General features: G+C 35.9%; 1 protein-coding gene across 1 annotated transcript in view; it reads right to left on the reverse strand.

Annotated features, from left to right (window-relative positions):
- CA10 (carbonic anhydrase 10) overlaps positions 1 to 17,356 on the reverse strand; it is a 604,800-nt gene that overhangs the window by 489,913 nt on the left and 97,531 nt on the right. The window contains exon 2 of the mRNA XM_059907353.1: positions 228 to 302. Within this exon, the coding sequence (XP_059763336.1) occupies positions 228 to 302 (75 nt within the window). The remainder of the gene's footprint in view (positions 1 to 227; positions 303 to 17,356) is intronic.

A 17,356-nucleotide genomic window follows, 5' to 3' on the forward strand; every position in this document is an offset into this window, starting at 1 on the left:
TGGAAGGACCTTAAGATGTAAGCTCAGATGGAAAAACGTAGTGTTGGTTAAATTACCACTCATTTAATAAACTTTCTCTTGATGGAGGATTCATCTAACACATTAGTCAGACTATGATGCTTTTTGCAATACATTCCATGCCATGTAGCAAATGCAAAATTCTGGAAATAATACTACATTTCACTCAAATTATTTTCTTAAAAATAAAGTAATAAATATGCATTTACCTGGGACAAAGCTTCCCTGGACCACCTCCTTGTATGCCCACCAGCCTTCATGGATTTTTGGTGAATTCTGTTGAGCTAAAGCAAAAACAAAAGAGAAAACAGACTAAGATGAAAGCAGAGAAGTACTGTGTCCATGTTGTCCAAGAAAGAAGACTGACTATACATAAAATAATTCTTTTCTACCCATAAGTCATACTACAAAATGTAACAGCAGCCTACCACCTCGTTATTTTCAAATTGATTATTAACCTGTAAATATACTGTCATAAAGTTTTATAAAAACCACTCAGGATATTTCTACTGATGAGAAATAGTAAGTATGTATTTAAGCCTATTTGAATTGCCCTGTCACTTGTCTCTAGCTCTGCCTCACCTCTTTTCTTTACCTCTCCCTACACACACATACACACACACATCCATATAAGGAAGACGTATCAGTCTGACTGAAGCATCAATTCAAGAAACATCATTTAAAAGGAAGAAGGAAAAAGAAGCCCCTGGATAGTTGAGTACCGCAACTGACAAAAGTATCACTGAAAGCCTCTGTTCCATCAAGAGAGTTGCAAAACTTTTTGCTCTCTCTTCATCTCCAATCACTGTTTCTTCAGCTACCCCATCCATTCAGATGTGGAATTATTTAAGATTTTAGCAGGCAGCAAGACAATTAGACCATCTGAATCAAGTCTATTATAATGATGGAACTGTAGAGTTTTCATTAGCTTTCTTTAACATGCATTGTGAATGATCCAGATTCACCCTGCAAAAATCAGACAGCCTAAGCAGGGCCCACTTGATGCCCATCAATTACAAAATATAGGCTAGAACTGAATATAGGCTAGAATTGAAGAAAATAAAGGCATTTTACATAATATGTTTTCAAATTCCCAGTCTGCCTACCTACTGCTTGGCAATTTGGAAAGACAGGGCAGCACATTTAAAAGGCACCTCATTTAAAGTTCTGCTGTACTATTACGGTAGTTTATCTGAGCTAGAGCACCAAGAGAAGTACTGCATTTCCATTTTAACGTCTCCCAGCCAGATCCTCAATAATCATCTTGTTGTTGTTTACATCTGATTTCCAGTGGGTGGAGAGCTGACTGAGAATTTCTCAGAGCAAACGCGTGAACAGAAAGCAGCCTTAGTTTCCACTGTGTTCTCGGCTTCTCTTTGCCTATGGATTTGGATTTCCTTACTTGATGTGCAACCAGCCCCTGGGAAAAATCCAGCTGTCTAGTCAAAAAAATTTTGTTGACAATAAATGCTGTCATCACTGTCAGATGAGGAAATACACATAGCAAAGGCCTTTCTTTTGATAGTAAGGAAAACCTATTTCAATTTTATACTCCTTTTTGTTGTTGTGGCAGTTCCAACCACAGAAGACAGATATAACCTAGAATCACCTTACACACTGGGCCAGACCCAAGCAAGCTGACATCAAAATTTGCATTGGGAAATAAAGAAAGAAAAAAATGGTGGTGGAGCAGCCTATATTACTTTCACTCAAAAGACTCAGAATGAGATCATGGTTAAAAGGCTCAAAGGTAGCTGAAGTTGAAAATCAACAGAAGAAAAGTCACTAACATGGCTGATTCCAAGCCTGGTATTCAAGAATCTCTGCAATTTGTATTTGCCATGAATTCTGATCTTATAATCTTCACAAAATTTCTGTTCACCTGCTTTTCCCAAGAAGACCATGTTTACTGCTCTCTCCACACCTTTGTTCTACTCATTTTTTTTCTTTTTCTGGAATTCCATCTTTATCTACTTATTGACTAGTCTTACTCAATTCTCAAATCCTTACCACTTCTCACTCCTTTCAGTAAATTTCTCCTATCATTCTACCTCCACTGTAACCCCTCGTCTCCCTAAATTTCAGGACTTTAGTGTCCATTAATTATTTGTCACTTGAAACATTTATTGAGGTCCTGTGATTGTCAGGTAGTGTTCTAAGAATCAAGAATACAAAGTTGCTATTTTCCAAGAACTTACATTCTACTGGAAGGAGACACAAAAAAGCAAAAAAACTGAATTAAACTATAAGAAGAATGAACACTGAGAAAATAATAATTCAAAAGAGTCATGTATCACAATGTTCATTGCAGCACTATTTACAATAGCCAGGACATGGAAGCAAACTAAGTGTCCATTGACAAATGAATGGATAAAGAATATGAGGCGCATATATACAATGGACTATTACTCACCATAAAAAGAAATGAAATTGAGTTACTTGTAGTGAGGTGGATGGACCTAGAGTCTGTCATGCCACTTACTTTCTGAAGTAAGTCAGAAAGAGAAAAACAAATACTGTATGCTAACACATATATATGGAATCTTAAAAAAAAAAAAAAAAAAAAGGTTCTGAAGAACCTAGGGGTAAGACAGGGATAAAGACACAGACATGGAGAATGGACTTGAGGACACGGGGACGGGGAAGGGTAAGCTGGGACAAAGTGAGAGAGTGGCATTGACATATATGCACTACCAAATGTAAAATAGCTAGTGGGAAGCAGCCGCATAGCACAGGGGGTTAAGCTCGGTACTTTGTGACCACCTAGAGGGGTGAGATAGGGAGGGTGAGAGAGAGATACAACAGGGAGGGGATATGGGGATATATGTATACATATAGCTGATTCACTTTGTTATACAGCAGAAACTAACACAACATTGTAAAGCAATTATACTCCAATAAAGATGTTAAAAAAATTAATAAGTAATAGGAGATGCTGTACAGCAGAAATTAACACAACATTGTAAATCAGCTATATTTTAATAAAAATATATTAAAAATAAAAAAAAAATTTAAAGGAGAATATTAGATAGAGAGGGGATGGAAAAAGATATTCCATGCAAATGGAAATCAAAAGGAAGCTGGAGTAGCAATACTCATATCAGATAAAAAAGACTTTAAAAGAAAGAATGTTACAAGAGACAAGGAAGGACACTACATAATGATCAAGGGGTAGATTCAAGAAGAAGATATAACAATTATAAATATATATGCACCCAACATAGGAGCACCTCAATACACAAGGCAAATGCTAACAGCTGTAAAAGGGGAAATCAACAGCAACACAGTAATAGCGGGGGACTTTAACATCTCACTTACACCAATGGACAGATCATCCAGACAGAAAATTAATAAGGAAACACAAGCTTTAAATGACACAATAGACCTAATAGATTTAATTGATATTTATAAGACATTCCATCCGAAAATAGCAGATTACACTTTCTACTCAAATGCACATGGAACATTTTCCAGGAAAGAACACATCTTTGGTCACAAATCAAGCCTCGTTGAATTTAAGAAAATTGAAATCATATCAAGCATTTTTTCTGACCACAATGTTATGAGATTAGAAATAAGTTACAGGGAAAATAACGTAAAATACACAAACACATGGAGGCTAAACATTATATTACTAAATAACAAAGAGATCACTGAAGAAATCAAAGAGGAAATCAAAAAACACCTAGAGACAAATGAAAACAAAAACACGATGATCCAAAACCTAGGGGATGCACCAAAAGCAGTTCTAAGAGGGAAATTTATAGCAATACAATACTACTACAAGAAACAAGAAATATCTGAAATAAACAAACTAACCTTACACCTAGAGCAACTAGAGAAAGAAGAACAAACAAAACCCAAAGGTAGTAGAAGAAAAGAAATCATTAGGATCAGAGGAAAAATAAATGAAATAGAAACAAAGAAAACAATAGCAAAGAGCAATAAAACTACCTGGTTCTTTGAGAAGATAACAAAATTCATAAACCTATAGCCAGACTCACCAAGAAAAAGAGGAAGAGGACTCAAATCAATAAAATTAAAAGTGAAAAGGGAGAAGGCACAATGGACACCACAGAAATACAAAGCATCATAAGCAACTCTATGCCAATAAAATGGACAACCTGGAAGAAGTGGATAAATTCTTAGAAAGGTATAACATTTCAAGACCGAACCAGGAAGAAATAGAAAATATGAAGAAACCAAACACAAGTAATGAAATTGAAACTGTGATTAAAAGTCTTCCAACAAACAAAAGTCCAGGACCAGATGGCTTCACAGAAGAACTCTATCAAATATTTAGAGAAGAGCTGACACCCATCTTTCTCAAACTCTTCCAAAAAACTGCAGAAAAGACCATTCCCAAACTCATTCTATGAGGCCACCATCAGCCTGATACCAAAACCAGACAAAGATACTACAAAAAAAAGAAAATTACAGACCAATATCAAGGGTGGATATAGATGTAAAAATCCTCAACAAAATACTAGCAAACAGAATCCAACAACACACTAAAGGACCATACACCATGATCAAGTGGGATTTATCCCAGGGATGCAAGGATTCTTCAATATACACAAATCAATCAATGAGGTACACCAGAATAACAAATTGATGAATAAAAATCACATGATCATCTGAATAGATGCAGAAAAGGCTTTGACAAAATTCAACACCCTTTTATGATAAAAACTCTCCAGAAAGTGGGCATAGAGGGAACCTACCTCAACATAAGAAAGGCCATATATGACAAACCCACAGCAAACATCATTCTCAATGGTGAAAACTGAAAGCATTTCCTCTGAGATCAGGAACAAGACAAGGATATCCACTCTCACCACTATTATTCAACATAGTTTAGGAAGTCCTGGCCATGGCAATCAGAGAAGAAAAAGAAATAAAAGGAATCCAAATTGGAAAAGAAGAAGTAAAACTGTCACTGCAGATGACATGATACTACACATAGATGATCCTAAAGATGCCACCAGAAAACTACTAAAGCTAATCAATGAATTTAGTAAATTTGCAGGATACAAAATTGATGAAGAGAAATCTCTTGCATGCCTGTACACTAACAAAAGATTAGAAAGAGAAATTAAGGGGAAAATCCCATTTACCATTGCAACAAAGAGAATAAAATACCTAGGAATAAACCTACCCAAGGAGGTAAAAAAGAAAAACTGTACTCAGAAAACTATAAGACACTGATGAAAGAAATTAAAGATGATACAAACAGATGGAGAGATATACCATGTTCTTGGATTTGAAGAATCAAAACTGTGAAAATGACTATACTACCCAAAGCAATTTACAGATTCAATGCAATCCCTATCAAACTACCAATGGCTATTTTCAGAGAACTAGAAAAAAAACTTTCACAATTTGTATGGAAACACAAAAGACCCTGAATAGCCAAAGCAATCTTGAGAAAGAAAAACGGAGCTGGAGGAATCAGGCTCCCTAGCTTTAGACTACACTACAAAGCTACAGTAATCAAAACAGTATGGTACTGGTACAAAAACAGAAATACAGATCAATGGAACAGGATAGAAAACCCAGAGAAAAACTGACACAATATGGTCATCTTATTTTGATAAAGGAGGCAAGAAGATACAGTGAAGAAAAGACAGTCTCTTCAATAAGTGGTGCTGGGAAAACTGGACAGTTACATGTAAAAGAATGAAATTAGAACACTCCCTAACACCATACACAAAAATAAACTCAAAATGGATTAAAGACCTAAATGTAAGGCCGGACACTATAAAACTCTTAGAGGAAAACTTAGGCAGAACACTCTATGACATAAATCACAGCAAGATCCTTTTTGACACACCTCCTAGAGAAATGGAAATAAAAACGAAAATAAACAAATGAGACCTAATGAAATTTAAAAGCATTTGCACAACAAAGGAAACCATAAACAAGATGAAAAGACAAGCCTCAGAATGGGAGAAAATATTTGCAAATGAAGCAACTGACAAAGGATTAATCTCCAAAATATACAAGCAGCTCATGCAGCTCTATATTAAAAAAACAAACAACCCAATCCAAAAATGGGCAGAAGACCTAAATAGACATTTGTCCAAAGAAGATATACAGATTGCCAACAAACACATGAAATGATGTTCAACATCACTAATCATTAGAGAAATGCAAATCAAAACTACGATGAGGTATCACGTCACAGCAGTCAGAACAGCCATCATCAAAAATTCTACAAACAATAAATGCTGGAGAGGGTGTGGAGAAAAGGGAACCCTCTTGCACTGTTGGTGGGAATGTAAATTGATACAGCCACTATGGAGAACAGTATGGAGCTTCCTTAAAAAACTAAGAACTACCATATGACCCAGCAATCCCACTACTGGGCATATACCCTGAGAAATCCATAATTCAAAAAGAGTCATGTACCACAATGTCCATTGCAGCACTATTTACAATAGCCAGGACATGGAAGCAACTTAAGTGTCTATCGACAGATGAATGGATAAAGAAGATGTGGCACAAATATACAATGGAATATTACTCACCATAAAAGGAAACAAAATTGAGTTATTTGTAGTGAGGTGCATGGACCTAGAGTCTGTCATACAGAGTGAAGTAAGTCAGAAAGAAAAAAACAAATACCGTATGCTAACACATATATATGTAATCTAAAAAAAATTTGGTTCAAAAGAACCTAGGGGCAAGACAGGAATAAAGACTCAGACATAGAGAATGGACTTGAGGACACGGGGATGGGGAATAGTAAGCTGGGATGAAGTGAGAGAGTGACATTTACATATATACATCATCAAATGTAAAATAGATAGCTAGTGGGAAGCAGTTGCATAGCACAAGGAGACCAGCTCAGTGCTTTGTGACCACCTAGAGTGGTGGGATATGGAGGGTGAGAGGGAGATGCAAGAGGGAGATGATATGGGGATATACGTACACTATAGCTGATCCACTTTGTTATACAGCAGAAACTAACACAACAATGTAAAACAATTATATTCCAATAAAGATGTTTTTTAAAAAATGGATTAAAGACCTATTAAAGACCTAAATGTAAGACCGGACATTGTAAAACTCTTAGAGGAAAACATAGGAAGAACACCCTTTGACATAAATCACCGCAAGATCTTTTTTGACCCACCTCCTAGAGTAATGGAAGTAAAAACAAAAATAAACAAATGGGACCTAATGAAAATTAAAAGCTTTTGCACAGCAAAGGAAACTATAAACAAAATGAAAATACAACATTCAGATGAGAAAAAATATTTGCAAATGAATCAATGGACAAAGGATTAATCTCCAAAATGTATAAACAGCCCATGCAGCTCAATATTAATAAAACAAACAACCCAATCCAAAAATGGGGAGAAGACCTAAATAGACATTTCTCCAAAGAAGACATACAGATGGCCAAGAGACACATGAAAAGCTGCTCAACATCACTAATTATTAGAGAACGGCAATTCAAAACTACAATGAGGTATCACCTCACACCAGTTAGAATGGGCATCATCAGAAAACCTACAAACAACAAATCCTGGCGAGGGTGTGGAGAAAAGGGGACCCTCTTACACAGTTGGAGGGAATGTAAATTGATACAGCCACTATGGAGAACAGTATGGATGTTCTTTACAAAACTAAAAATAGAATTACCATATGACCCAGCAATCTCACTACTGGGCATATACCCAAGAAAACCATAATTCAAAAAGACACATGCACCCCAATGTTTACTGCAGCACTATTTACAATAGGAAGATCATGGAAGCGACCTAAATGCCCATCGACACATGAATGGATAAAGAAGATGTGGTACATATATAGATTGGAATATTACTCAGACATAAAAAGGAATGAAATTGGGTCATTTGTAGAGATGTGGATGGACCTAGAGACTGTCACACAGAGTGAAGTAAGTCAGAAAGAGAAAAACAAATATTGTATATGAACGATTTGCAAGGCAGAAGTAGAAACACAGATGTAGAGAACAAACGTATGGACACCAAGGGGGGAAAACGGTGGTGGTGGTGGTGGTGGTGGTGGTGGGATGAATTGGGAGATTGGGATTGACATATACATACTAATATGTATAAAATAGATAACTAATAAGAACCTGCTGTAGAAAATAAATAAATTAAATTAAATTAAAAAACAAAACAAAACACGAAGTAGTAGGTTGTTTAGGCTTTGTATTCCTGGAATTGATCTAATCATTTAGATCATAGCAATGACTAAATCATAATAATAACAATAATAAAAAAAAATTAGATAAACATACTTTGCAGTATAATTAAATAAGTTGAGGTAATAGAGAATGACTTGAAAGACACATTGGGTTGTATAACAGTGATGGCTTTTCAGATTTTTGTCTCTCAATCTGAGATTTAAATGACAAAGAAGATCTGACCTCAAGAAAATCAGCAGCTGTAGTATTTCAGGTGGATTAAAATATCCTAAGAAGGCAAGCAGGAGTGGCTTTTCCCAGAAACATAAATGTGGCCATTATGGGTGAACCATAGTGGATGTATGTGGAGAAAGGGTCAAGATGAGGCCTGATGATTTAGGTAGTAGTCCAGGAGAATGATGATGGTGGCTTCAACTAGCATAGTGTTGGTGAAAATAGAAGTAGATGGACCCTATATATATATTTATATATATTGTATAGAATATACACATATTTTATCTCTCTGTATATTTCAGGAGAAGAGTGAATAGGACTAGCTGATGAGTTGAATGAGGGAAGTTAAAGAACATAAATCAAGGATAACTTCCACCTTTTTTGGCCTGAGTGACTAGATGTTGACAGATATTGAGATAACAAGAGATACTAGGGGAAGAGTAGCTTTGAAATGTGGAGTAAAGATCTCCATTTGAGAAGGCTAGTGAGCAATTATGGGGAGTTGTTAAGTAGGCAGTTGGATATAAAAGGAGTTCTGAGGAGAGGTCTCGAGGAGATATACATTTATGACTCTGACATTTAAGTTATATTTAAAACCATGAGTTTAGAAGAGGTCACCAAGAAGAAAGTGAAAATATGTAGAGGGACAAAAGGGACACAGAATTGAGCTCTGGAATGTTCAATATTTAGAGGTTAAACAAAGGAGGGAAATCCAAAATGAGATTAAGAGGGAGAGGCCACTAAAGTAGGACAAAACAAAGAAACAGGAGAGAAAATAGTGGTCTTGTGCCATTCCTTTATTTTATTTTCTCTCTCTCTCTCTCTCTCTCTCTCTCTCCTTATTTTAGAAGTTTTAGATTTACAGAAACGTTACAAAGACAGTACAGAGTTCCCATATATATCCCATACCCACCTCCTTTATTACTAACATGCTTCATTATTAAATTTGCCAAAATTAATGATCCAGTGTTGACACATTATTATTAGCTAAAGTCCACGCTTTTTTCAGATTTCCTATGTTTTAAACCTACTGTCCTTTTTCTGTTCCAGGATGTCATCAAGGATCCCACATTACATTTTGTTATGATGTCTCAGTCTTCTCATGGCTACAACAATTTCTTCATATATTTTAAATTTGTAATTTCCCTATAGCCCTGTCTCACTAACTAAACTAAAACTATCTCAAGGGTAAATGTTGTGCCTTGTCTACTATAATGCAGCTCATATAATAGGTGCATTGGGCACAGTATTTAATGAATATTTGCTTAATAAATCTAGGAAGGGAGAAAGACATGTAAAGCACCATTTAGAAATGCTATTCACAAGTTTTATAGGAATACCCATCTTAAGACTCCTCTCCACTTTTTCCCTAAAATAAGTTTAATGATAAGTAGTTCTTAGACTTTAAGAACCATGTAACTAAAATAATAACAATAGTAGAACACGAAAGAAAGGGAATAAAAAGATCAGCTCTAATCTCTGTAACTGTAATAGTGTAGCTATAATTTTGTTTTCTGCTTCTTTCACCAAATATTATGTCATGGGTGGTTTTCTCCATTCTTATATTTAATGTGCATATAATGGTCCTTTTAGTAAATATGCCATAATTTCCCCATTATTCCCTGCCTATTGGCCATTTGGTTGTTTGAATACTGCAATTAACTTTTTCAATTCTAGAGCATACCCTGCTCTCCCTCTTTCAGAATCTTTCTTTAGCACGTATACCAGAATCAGGGTCAAAGAACAAGGCATAAGTGTATTTAAGTTACTTCATAAAAAATGTATAGCAGTTTGCATTGCCATAGTAATGTAAGTGATTATTTTTTAAAGGAAAATATTGGAGCAACCTCAGACAAATAATGATAAAATAATGCTAATCCATTTAAAAATAATTTTGACTTCTGACAAATAGGCAATTAATCGAGAAGCATTGTAGTTCTCTCTAATGAATGATTCTCTTCTGTCACAAATTCATGAGATGAATGTTTCAACAAACTGAGGACACATTTTGTATTTCACTTTTTTACTATTATTTATCATCTTGGAATCAGTTATAGATGCATTTTCCATAAATATTATAGATTGATTTGGTAGTAAAGTCTATTCATGTTTTAAAAGATGCATGAAATTTAAGACCCCAAAAGTTCAAGTCCATGCCCAGATTCACCTGGCCTCCCATAAGTCATAGCAATAATGAAAATGTATGTGTTATATTCAGAATACTAAAATGGTATTAACATAATAAATCAATTTTTAAACCACAGTTGATAAACAATTGATAATTTCTAAAATCAATGAGTTAGTCAATTGTGGGATTAATCTCACTTCACACATAACTTGCAATCACAACTAATAGCTTTGAATGAGACTAAAATCTCCTCATATCTCTCTTAAGCTTGAACTCAGCAAGGCTAAGTCAAATGAAATGAAGGGAAACAAGCAGAATTATTGGTGTCTTTTGAGAGGCAGTGTGAAATAATGGAAAATACACAGCAACCTGTAATTAAATCCTAAATTTATTACTGAATTTTGTGTCACTTTGAGCAAATAATTTCATCTTTCAAATGCTCAACCCACCCCCCTCCCAGAAAAAAAACACCTCAGTGTCCTTACCTGAAAATTGGTAATAATTACCTTGAAGGGCTGTCAGAAGGACAGTCAATATAAGACAATACTTTGTGCTCAATATATAACATCTACTACTTTTATTATTTATGTTAGTGGTGGTGGTATGGGGCAGTGCAACCAAATGACAGAAAGGGAATCTGGCAAAAGACAAAAAGTAGAAAATTGCTCAGAAAAAGAAACCGGGAAGTTATGGTACAATTTTACTTGAATCTGGTTGAAATTTTTAAAAAATTGATGGCCTGAATAAACATGATCTGCACACTCCATTCTCCAGATCCTGCACCAACTCATGGAAGGAAAAAGATAGCCCTGCCTGACCGAGGGAGAATTCAAAAGCCCCTGATGACACTCATGACATTTTCAAGTCAAAGTATAGTCACCAAGGAACCTGTGAAAACAGAACATAAGACTTGAAGCAGGAAAACAACTGATTCAGGGAACTCATGCAGGTAACCTGTGCTATTTGCTGGGACAAAGCCCAATGCCCAATGGGGCTGCAGGGAAAGCAGACAAAATGACCCATTGGAATCAGCATGGTGGGAAATAAGACCATATGCAACTCTTAGGAAAAGGCCAGGTGGTTTTATTAATTTATTTTTTTCGTATACCATCACCTCAACATCTTTTTGTCCTTTCAAATTCTGATCTACTCAGTATTTGTTTATCATGCACTATATGACAGGTGCTGTCACATACTTTATAAGTGGTAGAGCCAGTGAATTACGAGGATATCTGAGTTGTGCAGATGACCCAAACTAGAGTTCCATTATTTAAATAACAAAGACAAAAGAAAAGTTTGAAACTTGAATTATCTGGAGAGTTGTAGCTGGAAAGATTTGCTCATTCTACTTATCTCAGCTACTATTTCAGTAAAGATAATTCAAAAATTTATATTCCTCACCTGCATATTTCATTCTAGTTCTATCCAACCTTTCTAGCAGCCCACTAGATAAGGTATCGCTTCATGATCACAACAATTGTCTTTTGCCCCTGTGACAAAGACAGTGTTAATAATTCATTTTCCTCTTCTTCCTTAACAAGAGAAGCCTTGGTTTTTAGTAAGGCACATTGACTTCTCAGAATAAAGACTACATTTTCCTACCTCTCTTGTAGCTAGGTGTGGACATGTGATTAAGTTCTGGCCAATGAGATGTTAGCATGTAGGACATCCAAGAAATGTTACAGGGAAATGCTATGCCTCTTCTCATCTCTTCCAGGATGCTAGAATGTGGACATGATAGCAAGAGCTCAAGTAGTCATCCTGAGCTATGAAGCAAAAGCCTCATTTCTAATAACAAGATAGATGGAGCTGGAATGCCTACATTTAGAGAAGAGAAATAAACCTTCTTTGGTATTTTCTGTTACTCACTGCTGACACTAATCCATATACTGATACACACTCACCTCCAATACCCAAGGAATTAAGACATTGATCTTACTTCTGCTGTAGCTCTAATCTATTTTTTCCTATACATTTATATACTACCTAGACAGAGGTCCTCAATAATTACTTAAATGGATAATTACAGCTGCCTAATAACAGTACTTCTTATCTCCATGCTCCCTGATGCTGTCCCCACACCTACCCCACTATTAAGACCCCTTTCCCTAAAGCAGTGCTTTTCTCATGTCTTTCATTGCTCCTTTAAAATTCTTTGATGATTTCCAACTAGTTACAAAACAATATCCACACTCATTGATCATAATTCAAGGATCACAATGATAACCCTGCAATGACTCCCTTTTGGTTACACAGTGATGGGCAAGTGATGTTTTCAATGCTCTGTAGGGTGTGGCTAATTTATGTGTTTTCAAAACTCACTCTAGTCTCCTTTGAGGTTCATTTCTCTGTGCTCTCAAAGAATGTATTATATACTTCTGCCTTGTTGTATTGGGTTGGCCAAAAATTTCGTTCGGGTTTTTCTGTAATCTTACACATTTTACAGAAAACCCCGAACGAACTTTATGGCCAGCTCAATATACACTATTTTCTTAAATTATCTCTTCATGGCTTTGTCATCCTGACAGAACAGGTGTCCAGTAAATATTTCTAAACTGAAGTAAATTTAAATACTTTTTTTCACTGATTGACCCTACATCCTATTTGGACTAAACTGTCTTGTCTTGTTTATGTGTCATTTGCTCATGCTACTTATTTTTCCTATAACATCATTTTCATCACTGCATATCCAAAGTAATTCAATTCTTCAAGTATCAGCTCAAAGGCCACTTTCTCCTTGAAAACTTCCATGTTCCTTCCAGCTGGAAGAAAGCCTTGTCATCTCTGAAGTTTCTTACCGTTTTATGTATAATTTATTTCCTTTCAATCCAATTCAACATGATTCAATTCAATCCAATCCAATCCAAAAATAATATTTAGCGTATACTCACAGTATTTTACTGGCTATTCTAGGTTTCTATTTTGGAAAGGCTCACAGTTCAATGAGAAAGAAAGAGGGTATATTTCACATATTTGAGGTTAATGTTTATGCAATATATTAGTTAAGATAATGCAAGTGATGATAATGCTAGTTTACCTGCTGCAAAAAGTAAATTCTAATATCTCAATGGTGTACTACAAGTTTATTTCTCACATATGTAAAATCCCAAACTGGTTTTCCTGATTGTTGCACAGCTCTCCAATACAGGGTCCAGGCTTTCTGCCTTGTGGCTCTGCTTTCTGCAACATATGAATTCAAACCACCATGATGCATACTTCAGGCCAGAAGGGAAAAGTTGTTTTCATGACATAAACCTAGAAAGGATACTCATTACTTCTTCCCATATTTCATTGACTAGAATTTAGTTTCCTGAATATACTTAAATGTAAAGGAAACTAGGGAAATGCTATCCAGCTGTGAACTACACAGTAGTGTTTGACTGGATAGAATGAAGGTAAGTCTTATAGAAGCCTCCATATCCCACAGTGATGAAACAGAGCAGGACCCTGTGGGATCCTCACAGGTACAAATCCTTTTTGTGTTCCCCACTTCTTATTTGTTGGAAATAGACTTCACTCAGCCTCCTTGACCTTCTCTGATTTCCAAAGGGCAGATTCAACAGTTGCTTAACAGGGAAGGGAGGGAATGCAGAAACAAAGGTGCAGTCAAGAAACAATAGTGCAGCTCTGGGACAGGGTCCTGGTTCCTCCTTAAGGAATATACATAACAATACCTTTGAGTTCTTCTGTAGGAAATAAGGCCCCCACCGAGGTGGAGGAGGATAACTTCAGGCTGAGCACAAGATTGCTAGAGCACTGCCCTCCTACCTCACCATAAGCCAATCAGAAGAAAGTCTGCACACAGTGAAAGATAACAAAGACTCTGATCCCCTCCCCAAATGATTCTCCCTTTAAAAACTTTCATCATCGAGCAGAATTTTTGGAATTGGTTTTGGGATATGAGTCTGCCTTCCCAGGTTGCCAGTCTCCTGAATAAAGCACGTTTTCCTTTCTAACCAACACGTGTCTCTTGAGTATTGGCTTTCCAGTGGTGAACACCCAAACTTGAGTTCAGTAACAGTGATACTGAAGAAAGTCTGAAAGGTTCCCATTCCTCTAAGATGGACCAAATATGTCTTGGATAATATGTAGCTAGGGTGACTATAACTTCTGACTCGCCTAGGATATTCCTAGTTTACCCTTGTCTCAATATAAATATAAGTAGTGCTCTCTTTGGCTCTCAAAAATGTCCTAGTTTAGATGATAAATTATATGGTCATTTTTACACATAGCAGTCTTTGCCACATACTGCTTTAGCCATTTTGAAGACTCTGACTGTAAGACACTTATATTCATATCAGATCAGCCACATACTGATGAAAATTTCATCATGTATGTGTGTTGTCTAACCTAAATCAAGAATTTCACCCCTTCCCTCCACTTCTATTCTCTCTTTCTCTCTTTCTCCTGCTGTGGACAAAGAACATCACATGCTATTTCAGTAAACAAAAGATATTTCTGCCATAAAACCAGCAGCCACCGCAGCTGACCCTATGGTGCACCCTGAGGGGGATTCAGAATGGAGGAAAAACAGGATAGTGGCCCTAGATAGGTAAGATGCATATTAAAGGAATGATTTCAATAAACTCAGACTCTTGCATCTTCCCATACAAAACAAAGCACTAAAGTCATTAACTTGAGATGTCTGTTTTTGTGATTATTTTGATGTTTGACTACATGGGGTTTTTTTCTTCTTTTTTTTTCCAACAAAACTTCTATATATCCTGACTCCTCCCTTACTTCTTTGGAAGAATTCCTCAGAGCTATCTGAGAGGCTGCCTTCCTGGGCAATAGTCCAAATAAAACATAATTCTCAACTTTTAGGTTGTGCATTTTTTTCAGTCAATACTACTATCCTCCTAACGATTTGCCAGCCAATAAATCAGTAAAACCAACTCATTTGAGCCCGGACCAAATTACTAAAAACCTGATGACCCAGGTACTTTTCCTTTTATTTAAATGTTAGATGAAAAGAGGCAAATTTTAAGGAAATAAGTTTACTGAAAGTCTTGAAGGTATTAAAGACTCGGTGGTGATGGAGTTGAGTGGAGGGAGGGTTTCCCCTTCTCTGAGCAACCTTTCTCTATTAGTAAATATTCAACATAACTCCCAATGATTTCTTGAACTCCTATACAGTGAGAATCACTGCTGGAATGAGTTGTAATATAAGAGATTGAATATAATGAATTATAATTATCTTATAAAGAAATTATTTAATTGAATTTCATTTTCTTCTAAATGTGGGTTAACCTGTTCAGAAAAATGAAATATAACATCAAATTATAGATGTAGAAGGGAACTTTGAAATCCCGTGTTCTGCACCCCTCATTTGTCAGAGGGAGAAACTGAGAACCAGAAGAGTAAAAGCCTTCAGAAGAATTATGACAGGGAGCCAATATTGTGATTTAAGGTCTCTGGTGATCATATTGTTGCTCTTCCAACTACATATACAAGGATTTTAAATGAGTTGTAAAAGAAAAGATTAGTCATCAGTTAAACAGAACATCCAACTTCAGTTATTCAGGATTATCAAGTCAGTATTCAGAAAATTCCAAGATATTATGATAGTATATGGACTAATTCCACAATAAATCTGTGATGATGAGATTTAGTCTTGTTGCCATGCCATGGGGTCCTGGAACAGAATGTACACTCTCTGCCTAGGAAAACCAAATGGAAGTAGAGTTTGAAAATTTCGAGTTATAAGTTACAGAAAGCTCCTTCTGTTCTTTACTCATCCACTTTCAGAACTGTGTGTAATGTCCCCTTAAGGTCTACTCACTTGTAAATCAAAGACAGATTATTAGGAATGAAAAGAGAGAACTTATAGGAGGCTGCTTTCTCTGAGACCCTCTCCAAAAGTTAATCTCTAAAGGAACACAGGAAAATGTACTTCAAAATGACTATTTTTTTCCTCAAACAATATGTTTTCCCAAATTTCTGAGAATACCGAGAACAAACTTTCTCTGTTATAAATGCTGCATGCAGTCATGACAAAACCAAGAAACATAAAGAAAGGAATGCCTCAACAAACAAATAGCCTTTTATCACACAGGCAAGGTAGATGCCATTCCTGAGAGCCACACCACCCTTGGCTTTCAGAAAAAAATCACCATGCAAAAAAGTGGAAAATATACTGAGAATTATTTAGAGCTCAGTCAATAAAATGTTTTCATCATCTTGGTCTGATTTCCCCAGTTAATACTTTATTTATAAAGTAAGCAAATGCTCTCTCATCATTAGGTTAATTAAGTCTTATTTGTTTATTTTTGTTTTTATTTCCATTACTCTAAGAGACAGATCCAAAAAGATATTGTTGTGATTTATGTCAAAGAGTGTTCTGCCTATGATTTCCTCTAAGAGTTTTATAGTGTCAGTCTTACATTTTGGTCTTTAATCAACTTTGAGTTTATTTTTCTGTATGGTGTTAAGGGGTGTTCTAATTTCATTCTTTTACATGTAGCTGCCCAGTTTTCCAGCACCACTTATTGAAGAGACTGTCTTTCCTCCATTGTATACTCTTGTGCCTCCTTTGTCATAGATTAATTGACCATAGGTGTGTGGGTTTATTTCTGGGCTTTCTATCTTGTTCCACTGATTTACATGTCTGTTATGTGCCAGTACCATACTGTTTTCATTACTGTACCTTTGTAGTATAGTCTGAAGTCAGGGAACCTGATTCCTCCAGCTCCATTTTTCTTTCTCAAGATTCCTTTGGCTATTCAGGGTCATTTATGTTTCCATACAAATTTTTAAAATTTTGTTCTACTTCTGTGAAAAATACCATTGGTAATTTGATAAGGATTGCATTGAAT

Source organism: Balaenoptera ricei, chromosome 20, assembly GCF_028023285.1.
Source record: "Balaenoptera ricei isolate mBalRic1 chromosome 20, mBalRic1.hap2, whole genome shotgun sequence".
In the NCBI taxonomy this organism is placed as follows: domain Eukaryota; kingdom Metazoa; phylum Chordata; class Mammalia; order Artiodactyla; family Balaenopteridae; genus Balaenoptera; species Balaenoptera ricei.